Consider the following 20144-nt stretch of genomic DNA (forward strand, 5'->3'; position numbering starts at 1 on the left):
GGAAGAGGAAGAAATAAGCAGCAATGATAAGTTGTCTATGCAGTGACTGGCATGATGTTGGAAGTAGAGGAAGAAACAACCATCAAGAAGACAGAACAAAAAAGTTTAAATACTGAACTAGAAACCTCAAATTTGATTTCTAGCAAGCAACTCCAATACATAATAGTAGAGAGCTGTAGAAGCAATTTTACTTTTGGTTTGGCCATAAAATGAGGGTATTGAATTGCATATTCTTAACTCTTTAGAGCTGTAGAGTTTTCTGGCGTGTGAATAAGAGTTATGGGATGGAGGCAGGAGAATCAGTGATAACAGCTATATTTGAAAAGAAAATAAAGTTAGGTTTAATGCCAGTGCATGGGGAGAAAGTATATTCCTCTTACTTGGATGTTTTTTCATATACACAATTGACCTTATATTGACTTTTACAGAATTAGAAGTTAGATCACTTTTTGAAATAGTTCTATGCATAATTCTGTCTTATGGTTGTGATTCATTATGAATAAGGGTAAGTTTCTCCAGGGTAATAATTTGCCATTAATTGTCATTAAACTAGATTTATTTTCTTTCCTAGAAACTACTACTTTTAAGAAAAAAAATTGGTTTGAAGTTTTATATTTTTAAATAATTATTTTATCCATGTTATTTGTTTGTTTTAACTAGTTACCCATGGGTGTATTGTTTCCACAATAAAACTTTTTCTGCCAGATGGTATGGAAGCCCGGCTCCGCTCCGAGTGAGTATAATTTAGTACTGTGAAGTTTGGGGATTAATTACCTTGGTTAATAATGTTCTAGATAATGGTATACAGTTAATACTTCAGGATTATTTTAATAATGTTCGAAAATTGATATGGTGTTTTTCTGGGCTGTGATACACTTTAGTTTAAATTGCTTTTCAAATTAGTTGAAATCATAGTAAATAAAAAAGCATTAGAGGCAGAGGTTGTTTTGTTTCTAAATTTAACTTTGTAATTTGTATTTTAATGAATACTTAGTTGTTTTTTCACAATGTTTGGGGGATTTTTGTCATTGGTGGTAACTCTATTCCTTTGGATCTGCGATTACTATAGTACTGCTTAGACAATGATTGCCCCTAAAGTTAATGCCAGTCTCGCAATCTTACAGGACCTTGGAGTTGTCTGTGTAGTTTGTAGCTTATGTTGGTGGGAGGTTTTTTTTTTTTTTTTCCCCCAATATTATTTCTTTTTCTTTTCTTTTTTTTGTATGAAGCCAGGGTAAAGATCACAGATAAAATCTAGATTTTAAAATATAAACATAAGTACATTTTGATCTTGTGCTTTTCACATATTTTTATAAAGTATTAAAGGTAGTCGAGTTAAATTTAAAAAACACTTTTTGTTCTATCTTGAATGTGCTAGAAGCTTGTTTCTGTACCCAACATCGTATTTATGACCTTCAAGAGAGGGACAGTGATGGATAGGAGCATGTAAACTGAAGGACGGAGCAGTGAGCAGGCTCTCTTGTACTGAGGCAGTCTGCACTTCCATTAGAATCGTGGCTTTTATACTTATGTTAGAAACTATCTTTATATATATATATATATATATATATATATGTATATGTATATATATACATATATATATTTTAAGTGTTAGAAGGAGAGACAGATAAAGAGAGATCTTACATCTGTTGGTTCACTACCCAGATAGCTGCAATGCCAGGAGCTTCATCTGGCTTATTTATTTATTTGAAAGGTAGGGTATGGAGAGACAGAAGTCTTCCATCTCCCGGCTCCCCTCAAGTGGCTGCAATGGCCAGGGCTGAGCCAGGCTGAAGCCAAGAGCCAGAAGCTTCTTCCAGGTCTTTACACATGGGTGAGAAGGCAAATATATCAGTTTTGTGGTTTATGATATTCTGGTATTGTCATACTGTGTTTCCTCTAGTGTCAGGAAGTTAGATTAAAATTCTAAATTTTACTTTTCAGTGTCATCCATGCCCCATTACCAAGTCCTGTTGACAAAGTAAGTTGCTAATAATTATTTTTCTAGCCTGATTCGCTTATATTGCTTTGAATTTTTTTGTTTTTTCTTAATATGCTTTCTCTAGAAACTTATTTCTCTTTTGTAACAAAATACGTAGAGTACATATAGTGTGTAGTTATTTTAATCTTCTGATCTTCACTATCCGATGAATTTAAGATGAATGTTTCTTCAGGAAAAGCCTTTGCTATATCAAACCATTGACTGTATAGACTAGAAGTACCTAGTTTGTGCCTAGCTAGAGGTTAGGAGTGTTAGCTATTACTTTTTATTCTGAATTATAGTTTTGTTTAGAAATTTGTTAAAACATTCTACCTAAATAGTTCACTGAGCATTTACCTATATAAGGAAATAGTTCAGAAATATGGACTCATAGATTGTTCATATATTGTTTTCAAAGATCAGTTTTAATGTGATCTGAGCATAAACTTTGTAGTAATTGCTAGCTGGAAAGTATTTTTCTTTTGTTCAGAAATAGTGGTGTATTAAACCATAGATATTATTATTTAATAGCAAAAAATCTTGTATTTTCTCACATTAAAGTGGATGTTGGGTTTTCTTAATGCAGTAATTGAACTATTGGGATAATTGTCTTTTTTGTACCATTTGAGTGAAGGTTGAAAGCTTGCTTAAAACTGAAGCTGTTTTTAATCCTCAATTTGTAAAATACTAAGAATTACTCCAGAAATAATGATCTTGCCGGTTTAGAACTTTAAAAAAATAATACTGATTCTTTGTTTTCTGCTCACCATATTAATAAAAGTATACTTTCTGAGCATAAAAAGGAATGATGCTATAACATCATTAATAAGTTAACACTTAGGCCTTGTTAGTGTTGAGTATGTAGGTATTTGCAAAAGCCTGTTAGTGTCATTCCTTTTTTGGAATAATGCCATAATTTTCTATTTCATAGGCCTGAAACCCCTATTTTTTTTCTTATACTCTTGGATTCTAAGAGTTTGACTATGATTTGCAGTGTTTGTTAATTTATTTTCACAGTGTTTAAACACCATTATTTCCCATCTTTTATCTTAAAACCTACCTATAATTTAAAGGGGAAAAAAAGGCCAAACTATTTTCGTAATCTCTGGCCAAAGGATAAAAGGTTAAATTTCACGCCAAGCACACATACATACAAATACCATTTTGAAGTGGCTACTTCTAAGTGAATTATTTGCTGGTATTTTGGAGAACTATTTATCAATGAATTTTAAAGAGAAAGATATGGATCTACTGTTTTAAGAGGTACTCTTTCTGGATTAAGCAAAAGCTATATTGCCTTTGTGCTATAAATTTGTAATTTGACTTATCAAGGACTTACAGTTTAGCTTATCAAGGCTTATCAACAGACTCACGTTTTCATGAGTAGCACTTGTTCTACCACCTGCTTTTAAATCTCACACTAGATAATGAGATATAAATACCATTTACAGATTTTGAACATAGCACAGAGATATTTTGAGAACTAAGGAAACGAATAACTTTAAAAATTTTTATTTGTGTATTTAAGCAAATAGACATTTTCAGGAATTGGTTTGTCTTTTAATGTTTTTCATGAAAAGTGTTCTATGGACTGTTGGCATTGTGTCATTTTGTTTCTAGGTTGCTGCTAACACTCCAAGTATGTACTCTCAGGAACTATTCCAGCTTTCTCAGTATCTTCAGGTAAAAGTGAATCTTGAGAATTCTTTAAAAGCAGAATTAAATAACTTAAATTTTATATTACCAAGTCACAAATATAGGATTAAAAAGTATTGGCTGAATACAAGTAAAAAAGAAATATCATCTTTTCAAAGAACAAAGGATCAAAAATTGTTTAGAGAAGATAACCTTCTGTACAGAGAGAATTTTTCTTCAAATATGAGAAAGTTCCAAAATAGTTCTTTATTCATAGATGACTTTTAAATAAAATTAAACCTGCAGAGATTTTGGTTGCCTAATAACAATATTAATAACATAATTATTTAGCACTTACTGTATGGCAAGCTCTGTTCTAGCACTTTACAAACACTGATTAATTTAATCATTGTGACAATTCTCTGATGTACATTTTTTGTTCCCATTTTTGCAGATGGAGTAACTTAGAGACAGGAAGATTTAAAAATTTACACAGTATCACACATCTAGTATGTGGTGGGGCTGGGTTTTGAACCCAGCCTGAAATGACCATGATTTGACAGACTTTACAGTCTTTGCTCTTAAGCTCTATAATGTGTTTGTGGATCCAGAGACAGATTTCTTGGTAGAGCAGATGATTAGAATGGACTCTCGAAGAAGTTAATACCATATTTAAAGAGCTGTACAGTTCTCTAACTAGGAAAGAAATGAACTTCCCACCCCCTCCCTCACACCCCAGTCACTGGCTTATGTGGGTTTGGACTGGATTATAGTTACTCTGATGAGGGAACATGGTTATGGAAAATTCTGTCCTAGGAGTTTAAATATTGAGTTTCTTTAATCTTAGTTCTTCTGCTCAATTAGTTCCATGACCTTGGGTGAGTTATTTTATGTTCATAGACCCTCAGATGTCTTGTTTAAAATTATAGGACCAAACCAGTAATCCTGGGTTCCTACATTCTTTTATAGGAATCAATCACGTAGAGCGGTTCTACTTCAGTTAAGAATGTATAGATCTATAAAATGAACAGAAAATTTTCATTGTATTAATTACATCTTCTACCAGGCATAATGTTATATTAAAAAAAAAGTTATATAAAAAAAGTTATATACATCTGGGCTTCAGTTGTATATTTAAAAGTGTGTGGGGTAGGGCCGGCGCCGTGGCTCAGTAGGCTAATCCTCCGCCTTGTGGCGCCGGCACACCGGGTTCTAGTCCCGGTCGGGGCACCGATCCTGTCCCGGTTGCCCCTCTTCCAGGCCAGCTCTCTGCTGTGGCCAGGGAGTGCAGTGGAGGATGGCCCAAGTCCTTGGGCCCTGCACCCACATGGGAGACCAGGAGAAGCACCTGGCTCCTGCCATCGGATCAGCACAATGCGCCGGCCGCAGTGCGCCTACAGCGGCGGCCATTGGAGGGTGAACCAATGGCAAAAGGAAGACCTTTCTCTCTGTCTCCCTCTACTGTCCACTCTGCCTGTCAAAAATTAAAAAAAAAAAAAAAAAAAAAGTGTGTGGGGTAGCCAGAATTCCTTGGTTCTGATCCCTAGTTTTAACTTCTGATCTGCTGAAAAAGTTGTTTAAAACTTTTGTGCCTCATTTTCTTCATCTGTGAAATGGATAGAAGAAAAACACTTACCTCATTGAATTGTGAAGGACAAATGAATTACAATATGTAAAGCACATGGAATATTGCCCGGCGCATAGAATGTATGCCCACAAATGGTAATGGTTGTTGACTTTTCAATAGGAAGGAACATTTATTAACCTAAGAAAACTTTGAGGTTAATTTGACCTAAGGTTAATTTCTCAGATGAGAAATGTGGTGTTCATAATGGCTAAATCCTGTGCTCAAGCTTGCTGGTCACCCTGGTCTGCTAATTTCAGGCCCTGACTCACTCACTCTCTGTCAGTTCTTTTGAATAATCATGGTAGCCCCACCTCACTTTGTTTTTCTGCTTCTCTAAAGAGAAAAGTGTACCACACATTCTGTATATATCCTTATTGAATTACTGTAGTTCTAATATAAATTGTAAACCTTTTAAATAAAAGCTAGAAATGTGAATTACATGCCTTTGAATTGAAAGAACTTTACTAGAAGAATTAGATTTCTGTCAGGATGTAGCTCATGGGATTAAGAAACTCTAAATGGAATTGAGTTTTGAAAGGTGTAATTACACCATCTAGTGGAGGTAGATTCTGAAGGCATAGTTGGTTGGTGGTTTTGTTTTTCAGTAAAACATTTTGCAGCATTTATGTAATGTACTGGATATTAAGAATGCTTTAGGAGCTTAAAACAAACTTGATAGTCATTTTCAAAGGTAAGCTGTCTTTTATTGTGGATTCTGAGGCAATGTCGCTTTTATTAGATACTTTATATTTTTTGAGTTATGAAAAATACAAACACCTCTAACTTTAATGCTACTAAGTTTTCTCTAATCATTAAAGGATGTAGAAAGCTGTAAATTCATGCTTCAAACCTCAAGTACTGTTTGAAGCATACAGTCCTTTGTTGAGGTAACTCAAAGGTATTAGGGTAATAAGTGTTCTTTAGATGATGACAGAAATAGAAGACGGTGAAGAAGATATGCCAAAACCACAACTAATTGCCATGAGTGGTTCACCTTAAAACTACTCCCAATGAAGCCGGCGCCACGGCTCACCTAGGCTAATCCTCCGCCTTGCGGCACCAGCACACCAGGTTCTAGTCCCGGTCGGGGCGCTGGATTCTGTGCCGGTTGCCCCTCTTCCAGGCCAGCTCTCTGCTGTGGCCAGGGAGTGCAGTGGAGGATGGCCCAAGTGCTTGGGCCCTGCACCCCATGGGGAGACCAGGAGAAGCACCTGGCTCCTGCCATCGGATCAGCGCGTTGCGCCGGCTGCGGCGGCCATTGGAGGGTGAACCAACAGCAAAGGAAGACCTTTCTTTCTGTCTCTCTCTGTCTCTCTCTCTCACTGTCCACTCTGCCTGTCCAAAAAAAAAAAAAAAAAAAAAAAAAAAAAAAAAAAAAACCTACTCCCAATGAAGCAGGTCCTGTTAACATCTATCAAATGTTAACAAGTCATCCAGAGATCAGACTTCGCTCACAGGTGTCTTTCTCTGTAAAATACTCCTTTGGAGCTGCCAAATAGTTATTTAACTCCTTGATCCCTTAATTGGATTGAAACAGTATTTCCTGGACTCTTGCTTATTTTCAGCCTATTAATTGCTGTTAAGTGGTATGTAGCCAAAGAGAGACTCAGAACACCTGTAAAACCTGTGAAAAATGGCTGTAATAGTGGTCTTAATAAAGAAGCATTTTTAAAAGTTGACATTAATAAAGGGAAAAATTAAAAGCTGTTTCATTTTTTTCTGATCTTTTTTTTAAAGATTTATTTATTTATTTAAAAAGCAGAGTTACAGAGAGGTAGAGGCAGAGAGAGAGAGGTCTTCCATCCACTGGTGCACTCCACAGATGGCTGCAGCAGCCAGAACTGCTCCGATCCAAAGCCAGGAGCTTCTTCTGGGTCTCCCACGTGGGGTGCAGGGACCAAGAACTTGGGCCATCTTGTACTGCTTTCCCAGGCTATAGCAGAGAGCTGGACCGGAAGTGGAGCAGCCAGGACTCGAACCGGCCACCCATATGGGCTGCTGGCACTGCAGGGACAGCCTTACCTGCTATGCCACAGTGCTGGCCCTTAAAGCTGTTTTATTTTGAAAATCATACTTATACATTAAAGTCATTATAAAGCATCTTTGCTGCTGGCCAGATAATTTTGTTTTGTCTTAGTTTAGAATGAGTTTATTCTGATGTATATATTTTGTGTGTGTGTGTATAAATGCAAGCCTAAGCCATTTGTTAGCTTTTCCTAGTATAGTTTTTTTTTTTTTTTTAAAGATTATTTATTTGAAAGGCAGAGTTTCAGAGAGAGAAAGAAATCTTCCATCCGCTGGTTCACTCACCAAATGACCACAATGCCAGGGTTGGGCCAGTCTGAAGCCAGGACTCAGGAGCTTCTCCTAGGTCTCCCACGTGGGTACAGGGAGCCATCTTGAGTACCACGTGGGTACAGCCATCTTGAGCTGCCTTCCCATGTGCACTTAAAGGGAACTGGATGAGAAGTAGAGCAACTGATACTCATGTTGGCCCCTGTATGTGGTGCCAGTGTCACAAGCTGTAGTTTTACTCACTATGCCACAACGCCTGCCCTTCTAGGATAGATTTTTTTTTTCTTTAAAGATTTACTTATTTATTTGAGCATCAGAGTTACAGAGAGGGAGAGACAGAGAGGTCTTCCATCCGCTGATTCACTCTCCAAATGGCCACAACTGCCAGAGCTGAGTCAGTCTGAAGCCAGGAGCCAGGAACTTCTGGGTCTCCCACGTGGATGCAGGTGCCCAAATACTTGGACCATCTTTCATTGCTTTCTCAGGCCATTAGCAGGGAACTGGATTGGAAGTGGAGCAGCCAGGATTTGAATAGGTGCCCATATGGGATGCTGGCACTGCAGTTGGAAGCTTAACCTACTACACCACAGCATCACACTTAGGATAGATTTTTAAAGACTCTGCCGTCCAAATTTTAAGTAAACAAAGCCCAAAGCAGTTGACTTGGAGTGGGCAGTTAATCTAGTGCTCAAGACACCCGTATCACATACCAAATTATCTGGATTCAGTCCCTGACTCTGGCTTCTGACTTCACCTTTCTGCTAATACAGGTCCTGGAAGTCAACATTGATAGCTCAAATTGTTGAGTCCTTGCTACTCAGATGGGAAACCAGCATTGTGTTCCTGGCTCCTAACGTCAGCCTTGTTCCAGCCTTGGCCATTATAGGCATTTGGAGAATGAACCAATGGAAGAAAGATGTTTCTTTATCTCTAATTCTTATTTCTGTCTCTTGAATCAAATGAAAAACTTATATAAGTATAACATATATGTAAATAGGTGATTTTTTTTCTATTATAAATGAAGTTGCAGCTAGAACACCACTAAGAGTGGTACTTAAAGTACATCAAAGGCTAAAATGATGTGGCATATGTATATTTTAAAATATTGTTTGAAATACTTTGGAGTATATCAAGTGGAATGAAAATGTATTTTAAATATACTAAAGATTTATTACTTTTCAAAAGACTAATGCTGAGTTTATTAAAATCTTTTTTGTAATGTATAACATTAGGAGGCCTTACATCGGGAACAGATGTTGGAACAGAAGTTAGCTACACTTCAGCGGCTACTGGCCATCACCCAAGAGGCTTCAGATACCAGTTGGCAGGTATTTTAGTTGCCTTTTATTTTTAAGAAGCATTTTAAATATGGTTTAGCATCCCTTACAGTTTGAATGAACCAAAACAAATTTTGTAGTAAACAAAGATAAGTTCTTAAGTAATGAACATATGTTGAAAAGCTAGTAATTTACAGTGGATATTGGTCAATTTTATGATTTCATTTTTTGTTGGTAGTGTAAATTTTTTTATATGTATGTTATTTTTTAAATTACTCTGAAGTTTTATTTATATTTAACTTCAACAGGCTTTAATAGATGAAGATAGACTCTTATCACGGTTAGAAGTTATGGGAAACCAATTACAGGCATGCTCCAAAGTAAGTGTTAATCTCACTTATGTAAAGAAAATTGCATAGTATTTTATGTGGCTTCTTTTCTTTGACTGTCATTTTGAGTAAATATTAAAACCTTGATGCATTTTCAGCATTCTTTTAAATCTTTTATCATGGGAAATTTCAAATACACCTGTGAGTAGAAGGAATTTTTAGTGCCCATGTATAGCCCTCATTTTTCTCTTGTAATTGATGCTTATTGAAGACACTAGATCACTTATCTTCTAGAATTTTCTTCAATCTGCATTTTTATTTAAACATTCTTCTAACTCTTTATCACACCCTATAAATTAGTTCAAAGTAGTTTGATATAGAGATTTGACATGATTTAAGTTCAGTCCTCCCCCAACCCTCAAACAGTACTTCATTTTAAAAAGATTTATGTATTTATTTGAAAGTCAGAGTTACAGAGAGAGGGAGATACAGAGAAAGAGATCCTCTATCCACTGATTTGCTCTCCAAATGGCAGCAGCCAGGGCTGGGCCAGGCCAAAGCTAAGAGCCAGGAGCTTCATCTAGGTCTCACACGTGCATGGTAGGAACCCAAGTACTTGGGCCATCCTCTGCTGCTTTCCCGGGCACATTAGCAGGGAACTGAATCATAAGTGGAGCAGCCAGGGTGTGATGCTGGTATTTCAGGCAATGGCTTTACCTGCTACGCTGTGCCATCCCTGCCCCTATTATTAACATCTTATATTAGTATGATGTATCTGTCATAATTAAAGAAAGACACCCGGCTTCCCCTATATTTTTTTAAAGATTTTATTTTTTATTTACTTGAAAGGCAGGGTTACAGAGAGGAGGAGCAAGAGAGAGATCTTCCATCCACTGGTTCACTCTCCAAATGGCTGCAACGGCTGGGGCTGGGCCAGATCAGGTCTTAAACAGGTGCCCATATGAGATGCCGGCACTGCATGCAGCAGTTTAACCTGCTACACCACAGCATTAGCCTATATATATATATGTACAATATAAATTTGAAGATAATTATTTTTGCCTACAAATATAATTATAATGCTTGCAGAATATGACAAATATTAGAGTACTTAATTTTGTGTACTTGAGAGAAATCGTCAATCACTTTTGGCCTTTTTTTTCTATTGGAAGTGAGTATTAATGTAATTGTGAAAGTGTAATTTGCCGATGCAGTTGTTAAATACAGCTTCACGGGGCTGGCGCTGTGGTGTAGCAGGTAAAGCCGCCGATTGCAATGCCGGCATCCCACATGGGCACTGGTTCAAGACCCAGCTGCTCCACTTCAGATCCAGCTCCCTACTATGGTCTGGTAAAGCAGTAGAAGATGGCTTAAGTGTTTGGATACCTTCATCCGTGTGGGAGACCCAAAAGAAGCTCCTGGCTCCTGGCTTTGGATCGGCTCAGCTCAGCCATTGTGGTGATTTTGGGAGTGAAACAATGGATGGAAGACCTCTCTCTCTCTCCCTCTCTCTCTTCCTCTGCATCTCTGTAAATCTGCCTTTCAAATAAATAAATAAATAATTTTTAAAAATAAAAAAATACAGTTTTTGTTGATACATGGCCAGCACTATTTGTGTTTGAAAGTACCTTAATACAGAATTCAAAGAATATTTTAATGTTAATTTTTCAAACTGTAAGTGCTTTCTTGAAAATAAAAGAACTTGGCTATAATTATAATTATCTTTTATTCTAGAATCAAACAGAAGATAGTTTACGGAAGGAACTTATAGCATTACAGGAAGATAAACACAACTATGAGACAACAGCCAAAGAGTCCCTGAGGCGAGTTCTTCAGGAGAAAATTGAAGTTGTTAGAAAACTTTCAGAAGTTGAGGTATTTCACTTTTAAAAATTTTAAGTAGTAGTATAATTTTTTTTTCTTGTTTCAAACATTCCAGGGTCTTTTAAACTTGGTAGTATTATATGGCTAGGAAGTATTTGTTAGGTGGGAAGAAGCAAGTGCACTGCTTTAGTTGATAAAAGTTTCCAGCCTCACCATGTGAATTCTGGTGCTTAAAGGAAATGAGCCCTAACCAGGGAGCCTTGCTGTTCATACATGTTGTATGGTGCAGCCTCCGTGCAGTGGACCATGATTTGTGTCAGGGAGATGATCTCCCAACATCTGGTTTTGCTTTTCTTTTAGTTAAGGGCGGTCAGAATTAAGTTCAAAAACTTACATCATGGGTTACTTTGCCCATCCTCCAGAGAGGAAAACTAATTGCTTCGTACAGTGTTAGAAGTTTAAAGGGCAATTTATCTCCAACACCCTTTCTGGATCCTTTAGGAATAATCCAGTGTGATTCTCATTGCTTTAAAAACAAAAGCCTAATTCATTGTATGAATCATTCCTTTAAACATTGTAGAGTTAGAACAGAAGTTATCTCTATTACTGTATTTGGTTAGAATGCCCATCATAAATTAAATATACCCTGAATATAGGGATTGTTTTTATAACAGCCATATCCCATAGTACCTGATTCATTGTCATGAGTAATTTGATATGTAAGGGGAAAAGTTACCAGATCTCTTTTAATTTTCTTATTAAATTGTACATTATTAAGTTTGTTTTCAAGAAAATTAATAGGCTGAAAACATTTTCAAGGTTAAAAGTGATACTTGGTGGACTCCTAAAAGTATGTTTAATAAAGGTAGCATCTTCTTCCTATTTCCACCTGCCTTTCCCTTTTTTTTTTTTTTCTTCAGATTTTTAGTTGTGTTTTTTGTTTTATTATGTTTTGAAGTACATTGAGTCCTTATGTTACGTAACTAAGTAATTTATGAAGTCCAGGGCAGGTGTTGGTTTAGAATTACCCATAGAGTTATACTTTTTGTAAGCTAAATTTAAAAGAGGTTCTAAGTTAATAAATGTACATTTACATTTATTCTAAATAAATCACCTGTAAACTTGAATTGCAGCGAAGCCTGAGTAATACTGAAGATGAATGTACCCACCTGAAAGAAATGAATGAACGGACTCAGGAAGAATTAAGAGAATTAGCCAATAAATATAATGGAGCTGTTAATGAAATTAAAGATCTATCTGATAAGCTAAAGGTATGTATTTACTCAACCTTAAAGTGCGTTAAACAAATAGTGTGTAATACACTGGCTAGCTTAAGAGGTTAGATGTTGCTGAATAGTTGATGTAAAATTTGATAATGGTTGAAATTCATGAAAAAAAGGTGCTTATAGTCCATTTAACCCAACTTCCATTACCACAGAAAATTAAAGCTGAAATATTTCCTCTGGATGAAAATTTAATAAGTGCTTTTAATATATGGTAGGAAGTTTTTGCTGGTAGATGAGCATCAGCAAAACCCAGGGTGTTCAGCTGTATTTATAACCTGAAACTGCTTATCTTTAGATCTCAGTGGTAAGGCACAGCTATTGAATGCTGGTACTAGCCCAGAGGAATTTTGGAGTGATCTGCTTGACCTCTTTTAACTTTTTTTTTGACAGGCAGAGTGGACAGTGAGAGAGAGAGACAGAGAGAAAGGTCTTCCTTTTGCCATCGGTTCACCCTCCAATCCGGCCAGCGCATCGCGCTGATCCGAAGCCAGGAGCCAGGTGCTTATCCTGGTCTCCCAAGCGGGTGCAAGGCCCAAGCACTTGGGCCATCCTCCACTGCACTCCTGGGCCATAGCAGAGAGCTGGCCTGGAAGAGGGGCAACTGGGACAGAATCCGGTGCCCGGACCGGGATTAGAACCTGGTGTGCCAGCGCCGCTAGGCGGAGGATTAGCCTGTTGAGCCACGGCGCCAGCCCTCTTTTAGCTTCTAAGGATCCTGTTGACTCTGGTTCAGCTGTGATTCCCTGTAGCTATGAACATTTAAGTTAAGGGCATAGCACACCGTTGGGTAATGTCTAGTTGGTTCATTAAAATCTTATAACTGAGTATGTGAAGATCCATCTTGTTGTAATTGCATCCATGAATTGAGTGCTTCAAAGGTATGCATTTGTTAAGACCAAAACATACCCTCCTTCACTCTGTGATTGGTTAACCTATGATAGATTTTAAAAATTGGTCTTGTTGGCCGGCACCGCGGCTCACTAGGCTAATCCTCCGCCTTGCGGCGCCGGCACACCAGGTTCTAGTCCCGCTCGGGGCACCGATCCTGTCCCGGTTGCCCCTCTTCCAGGCCAGCTCTCTGCTGTGGTCAGGGAGTGCAGTGGAGGATGGCCCAAGTCCTTGGGCCCTGCACCCCATGGGAGACCAGGAGAAGCACCTGGCTCCTGCCATCGGATCAGCGCGGTGCGCCGGCCGCAGTGCGCCTACCGCAGCGGCCATTGGAGGGTGAACCAACGGCAAAGGAAGACCTTTCTCTCTGTCTCTCTCTCACTGTCCACTCTGCCTGTCAAAAATAAAAAAATAAATAAATAAACAAATAAAAAAAAAAGAAAAAGAAAAAAAAATTGGTCTTGTTAAACGAAGACCTTTTGAAAAAGTACTTGTACCATTATTCCCTTAGCTAAATGTAATTTTTTCAAAATTTCAGAATAAGTTACATTTTATAACTTACAAGTTGAAAAATAGTACTTTTAATTGTTTTATTTCCCTCTTAAAAAATGTTATTTTTGAGCATTGGCATAACCTGTAAAGCCCACCACCTATGGTGCTAGCCTTCCATATAGACAACAGTTCAAGTCCCAGCTGCTCCACTTCTGATCCAGCTCCCTGCTAATGCTCCTGGGAAAGCAACAGAAGATGGCCCAAGGCTTGGGCCCTTGCCACCCATGTGGGAGACTCAGAAGAAGCTCCTGGCTCCTGGCTTTGACCTGGCCCTAGCTGTTGTTGCAATTGGGGGAGTGAACCAGTGGATGGATGAGCTGTCTCTCTGTCTCTAACTCTCTCTCTCTCTCTCTCTCTCTTTCTCTGTCTTTCTCTTTGTAACTCTGCCTTTCAAATAAATAAATAAATCTTTTTTTTTTTAAATGTAATCTTGTACTTAAAGCTCTATTATTGAGACTGCTTGCTTGTTCCAAGTTTCTCTGTCCTAGGTGTGATGAAGGAGTAACTACGGTGTAGATCCCTTTTGACACTACACCTTTATTTTTACCAGTTTAGAGAAACCAGTATGTTCTAGAATACGGAATACTTTTGCTAGATGTTTACGTGAGTAAGACAGTCCTCGCTAAGGTTTATTAAAATATGATCAGGTCCTATTAAATAACTGAATTTTTCTTCTTTCTCAACAGGTAGCAGAGGGAAAACAAGAAGAAATCCAACAGAAGGGACAAGCTGAGAAAAAAGAATTACAGCATAAAATAGATGAAATGGAAGAAAAGGAACAGGAGCTCCAGGCAAAAATAGAAGCTTTGCAAGCTGATAATGATTTCACCAATGAAAGGCTAACAGCTTTACAAGGTAAGTTAGCTAATCCAGAAACTGATTCCATTTGATTTTTTTTCTTTTTATCTGTGAAATATCTTTTTCTTGGACTTTTATTTACAGTACGGTTAGAACATCTTCAGGAGAAAACTCTTAAAGAATGCAGCAGCTTAGGTAGGTGTCATCCAGATTTCTTACTTAAAGCTGAATTTTGACTGTTTACTATCTCACATTCAGTGCTTTCTTTCCTTTAAGGGATGTTTTACATGTTCAGTATAAAAAACTTAAGCACTTAGAAAATTTCCTTTTAAAATATGCTTGATTGCCACCAGTGGGCACCATTGTTTAGTCTTTGAGATGAATAGAATTTCTGTGTATGAGATGTTGTATTTGGAGATGCTTACATAAGAAAAATGCATGAACAGCAGAATCCTTTTGCTTTTGGGATTCATTGAAGGCTACTAAGTAGTTGGAGCTCTTTCTCTGAAATCATAGAAAATGGCAAGTTGAGCCCTTCTTGTAACAGTGAATTTAAAAAGTTCAGTACAATCTCAATATGAGTAGGAATACAAAATGCCATGGTTACACTTGGGACCAGTATTAAAATAATACTTTTTTTGACTGGGCAATGATACACTGTCTTAATCCTAGGGATACAAGTTGATGACTTCTTACCTAAAATAAATGGGAGCACAGAAAAAGGTAGTGTAAAAAACTTAAATTTTTTCCCCCCATGATATCTTTTTACTGTTTAATCAGGATAGATAGTTCAGGGTATTAAGTATTTGAAATGAAAAGCATGTTATTCATAGACCATTGAACTCCATCTTTTAAAAGCAAACTTTATTTTGTAAAACCTAATGCTATAGTCTATTTTTTAACTATTTAAATAAGAAAATGATAAAATTCGACTGTAATAATAGCTTGTGTAGGCTCTCATTACCCCTGCTGTTTTTTTCAAAGAGTTATATTACCATTTTGTTCCATTGAGCTCTGCTTGTAGATGATAATTGACACACCCCCCCCTTTTTTTTTTTTTTTCCATTTTATTTAAAAAACAGAGTGAAAGGGAGGGGGAATGATTTTCTTGTATTCTCTGGTTTATTCCTCAAATACTTGCTCAATTCAGGGCTGGGTCAGGCTGGAACCAGAAGCTCAGGATTCAATCTGGATCTTCCAAGTGGGTGGTAGGAACCCAAGTACATTAGCTGTTACCTGCTTCTCCAGTATGCGTGTTAGCACAGAGCTGGATTAGAAGTGGACGACCTAGGATTTTGATGTGGTAGGTGAGCATCCCAAGTGGTAGTGTAACTGCTAAATCAAACACTTACCGCTTGATCCCCATTTTTAATGTTTGAGTTTATTTAACCATCGTTTGGGCCCTTGGACATGTCATAAAAACTGTTCTCTTTATCCATCTGTTTCGTTGATCAGAGAATAAAATTATTTATTATACTCTTTTATTAATTCTTAGTTCTGTGACCATTCTTTCTGGATAGTGTGGCTCTCTCTGGTCAAAAACTGTAAGCCATTACTTATTGGTTTGCCTACTACTACATGGGGTACTTTTTACCATGTGGCTTTTATAATACTTCAGTCTTTTTTTTTTTTTTAAAGATTTATTCATTTATTTGAAAGACTTACAGAGAGGCAGAGGCAGAGAGAGATGTCTTCCAACTGCTGGTTCACTCCCCAAATGGCTGCAATGGCCGGAGCGGAGCAGAACTGAACTGGAGCTTCTTCCAGGTCTCCCACGTGGGTGCAAGGGCCCATGGACTTGAGCCATCTTTTACTGCTTTCCCAAGCCATAGCAGAGAGGTGGATCAGAAGAGAAGCAACTGGGTCTTGAACCGGCTGCCCATATGGGATGTTGGCAGTGCAGGCGACAGCTTTACCTGCTATGCCACAGCGGCAGCCACTAATACTTCCGTCTTGAAGATCCCTATTCTTCTTCCACATCTCCCCTTCCATCCAACATTGGTTGAACACCAGTTATGTGACAGATCCTGCACTAGATACTTTCAGTACACAAGGAGGAACACTGTTCTCTATGTTTACCAATCTATGTGTCTGTCATCTTATTTTTTGATGTAAAAGTTAGTGGAAAATAACAAGGCCTATACCTAGAACTACAAATTCAATATTTTTTCCATGTATCGGGATACCTTGATAGTTCTCAGGCAACAATTAGAAGCTGGTTTTTTTGTTTGTTTGTTTGGTTGATTTTTTAATCAAGACTTACACAGTAGGCTCAGGTAAACATATATGTCAACTATGAGGTCAAAACCCAATATTGCATATATAATAAGTTTTGAAACTCAGGAAAACAGTTTCATTAATGATTGTTATTTGTTCTATGTATGATATGTAAAATGACTTGATTTTTTTGAAATTTCAACTTGATTTTCAGTATGAGAATTTTTAAAGGTGTAGTTTATATTCATTGCACCAAAATTACTAGTTGCTTCTCATTAGATATATCCAGCAAACTTATATAAAATTATTTAATCCTCTTCAAAAACTTTACCTTCCTTAAATGATTTTATATTTTCTGTTGTGACTTTTCTTGCTTTTCTCTTTCTGGCATGTTTACTTTTTAATAAAATCTGTCACACTCTTGACATGAGAATGTATTTATTAATAATGTTAGCACAAGCTAGGTACCTTCTTTTTCTTTAGTTATGAGAAGCCTTTTTTTTTTTTTTTTTTTTTTTGACAGGCAGAGTGGAAAGTGAGAGAAAGAGACAGAAAGGTCTTCCTTTTTGCTGTTGGTTCATCCTCCAATGGCTGCTGCAGCCGGCGCACCGCGCTGTTCCGAAGCCAGGAGCCAGGTGCTTCTCCTGGTCTCCCATGTGGGTGCAGGGCCCAAGCACTTGGGCCATCCTCCACTGCACTCCCGGGCCATAGCAGAGAGCTGGCCTGGAAGAGGGGCAACCGGGATAGAATCCGGTGCCCGGACTGGGACTAGAACCCGGTGTGCCGGCACCACAAGGCAGAGGATTAGCCTGTTAAGCCACGGCGCCGGCCACGAGAAGCCTTTTATGTGCATGAAGTCATCTTTATACAGTTGGCAAAGTACTACTTAAAATTTAACTGATTTAGAATGGTAGGAGACATTTTACGTTATAAATAGTTGTAGACTGCTTGATTTAAAACTAAATAAGATATTTTAAATACTTAAACCTTGCTATAATGATTATCCTCTGTTGGTGTGTGGGTTTTTTTATCTTTTTTTGGTGATGATAAATTGAGTAGATAATAGCTAAGTAATAAATTTCTCAATATATTAAAAAACTGTGTTACACCAAATTTAGTTATAGAGAGGATTTTGGATTAAGAGGGATCCCTTATTACATTCTAAATCACTTGCTATATAATAACAAGCCAATTACCTAATATTCCAATATTGCCAAAGTCCATGGCCATAATATTATATGATTTTAATGAGGATTACCATTTAAATAACAGAGTATCAAGTATGGTTTTAATAGAATATTCAAAAAATATAAAGAAATGTTAAAAATTAATACTTCTTCCAGTAAGCTCCATTTTTAAATTATTTAAATATAACAAAGCTGCTAAATGCATACTTTTTTTTAAAGATGTATTCATTTATTTGAAGGGCAGCGAAACAGAGAGAAGGAAAGAGAGAGACAGATATCTTCTATCCGCTAGTTCACTCCCCAAATGGCCACAGCAGTCAGGGCTGGGCCAGGCCAGAGTCAGAGCCAGGAGCTTTTTCCTTATCTCTCATGTGGGTTCAGGGCCCCAAGGACTTGGGCCATCATCCACTGCTTTCCCAGGCACATTATCAGAAACCTGGATTGGAAATGGGACAGCTGGGACTCCAGCCAACACCCATATGGGATGGCGGCACTGTAGGCAGAGGCTTAACCTTCTAAGCCACAGCATCAGCCCCTCTATAAATTTGTTGTATTTTTTTAATAAATATAATTATATCTTAGAAAGTTTAGAATAATACTTTCTGAAAGAAATATGAGAGCTACGTGTATAATTAAATTTTTTTCTGGTTGACACATTAATACTAATTTTTGAAAAGGTAAAACAAATTTTAATGATGTATTTAACTCTCAGTATCCAAAATATTACATTTCAACATACAATCAATATTAAATAATCTTTTCTGATTATTTGAAATCATTGAAAATGTATTTTATACTTAGTATACATCTCAATCCTAACTAGCCACATTTCAGGACTCATTAGCCACGTGGACCAATGTCTGTAGTGTTGGACAGTGTGAGTATAAGAAGTCAAAATCCATAGGAAACTCATATATAAATAAAATACATTTTAAGTAGAGTGGTTCTCTATTTTTTGTCTCTGTATCTTTGTACAAAGACATCACTCTTATAAGTATCTGATTCCTTTGACACTGTCACTGGCATATTTTGTAGTTGTGGGAAGGTAAATTCCTAAAGACCCAAACTGAAGTAATAGAGTATTGAAAGGATCATGATTCAAATACTTTATGTATATTATCTGTAAAGCTTTTCTCTCATATGTATAGGCAATTTCTTTGTAGAAGTCATAAATATGTATATATATTTATATTTAATCTCATCTAGGTTTTATCTAAAATGTTGTAGTAAATATTTTAATTTAGTTTAGGTATTAAAATCAGAGTAGGCAAGGAGTGACTTTTAGCTTTGTGAATTGTGGTGGGATGTCCTGCTTTAATAAGTGTCATCTAAAGTTCATTGATATTAGCCTAAAATTTGATTTCAGATAGGTTTTATGAAGTCTTTTATTTAGTTGAAAATTTGGTTCTAAGTGAGTTTTCTTATTTAACATGATATAATATTTTTGAAAGTATTATATGTAGCTTAGGATTGATGTAAAACAACTTTTTTTATGTTGATAGTTAATACTCTCCTGAAGGGTTCCTATTTTTATTTTCTTATCTACAGTTGGCATATTCTGTTTATTAAATACTTTTAAATTTTAAATATCTTTTGCAGTTAACATTTTTTCTTTTGAGGGCTATATTTTATCTCTGTATAACATCCCAAGTATGTAATGTTGGTCTTTCTAAAACATGAGTTGTATTAACCTTTTATTCCCAGGTTTTTGTCTTACTTTGATGGTGACTGTTGACTGGAGATTTTACACACCTTGCAACTACATAAAGGATGATAATAGAATTGAGAACAGAGGCAAACAAGGCAGCTAGTAAGAATGATGTCGAGAGAGGGTGGTGTACTCTCAGAGTAGGAGGTGTCTGCTTCTCATGCAGAGTTTGAGATGAAGAGAAAGGAGGCTTTTACAGTGAGAGTGATATGAAATTGTGTCCATTTTGACAGGTTTTAGTGCTTCCACACCTTTCAGATACTCAACATGTTGGAATATATTTTTAGCACTTAAACTTCCCAAACTACACAAATATGTAATTGAAGGATATTATCCAGATTCAGTAGTTAATTCTTTGCATCAGAGTAATAAAGAATATTGTAAGAAAAGGGCTGAAACTTTTATTAGAACTACTGTGTTACAATTTAGTTTTCTCCATCCAGTTTTAGAAAAAAACAAGTTCAGTTTGCAAAAAACCATTGGCCAAGCTCTTATCAGTGTACAGTAAGTCAGTGACTATAATCATTTGAGCAGAGATGA

General features: G+C 36.9%; 1 protein-coding gene across 23 annotated transcripts in view; it reads left to right on the top strand.

The window, feature by feature from the left end:
* SLMAP (sarcolemma associated protein) overlaps positions 1-20144 on the top strand; it is a 177803-nt gene that overhangs the window by 98985 nt on the left and 58674 nt on the right. For 7 of the 23 annotated variants that reach the window (XM_062201143.1, XM_062201144.1, XM_062201149.1 and 4 more), the window contains exons 3-12: positions 661-733; positions 1945-1981; positions 3602-3664; positions 8771-8866; positions 9124-9195; positions 10879-11019; positions 12102-12239; positions 14381-14549; positions 14637-14687; positions 15165-15215. In XM_062201143.1, coding sequence (XP_062057127.1) covers positions 661-733; positions 1945-1981; positions 3602-3664; positions 8771-8866; positions 9124-9195; positions 10879-11019; positions 12102-12239; positions 14381-14549; positions 14637-14687; positions 15165-15215 — 891 coding nt within the window. The remainder of the gene's footprint in view (positions 1-660; positions 734-1944; positions 1982-3601; positions 3665-8770; positions 8867-9123; positions 9196-10878; positions 11020-12101; positions 12240-14380; positions 14550-14636; positions 14688-15164; positions 15216-20144) is intronic. The other 16 variants (XM_062201148.1, XM_062201151.1, XM_062201132.1 and 13 more) reach the window with 3 other exon arrangements.

This window comes from Lepus europaeus, chromosome 9 (genome assembly GCF_033115175.1).
Source record: "Lepus europaeus isolate LE1 chromosome 9, mLepTim1.pri, whole genome shotgun sequence".
NCBI lineage: Eukaryota > Metazoa > Chordata > Mammalia > Lagomorpha > Leporidae > Lepus > Lepus europaeus.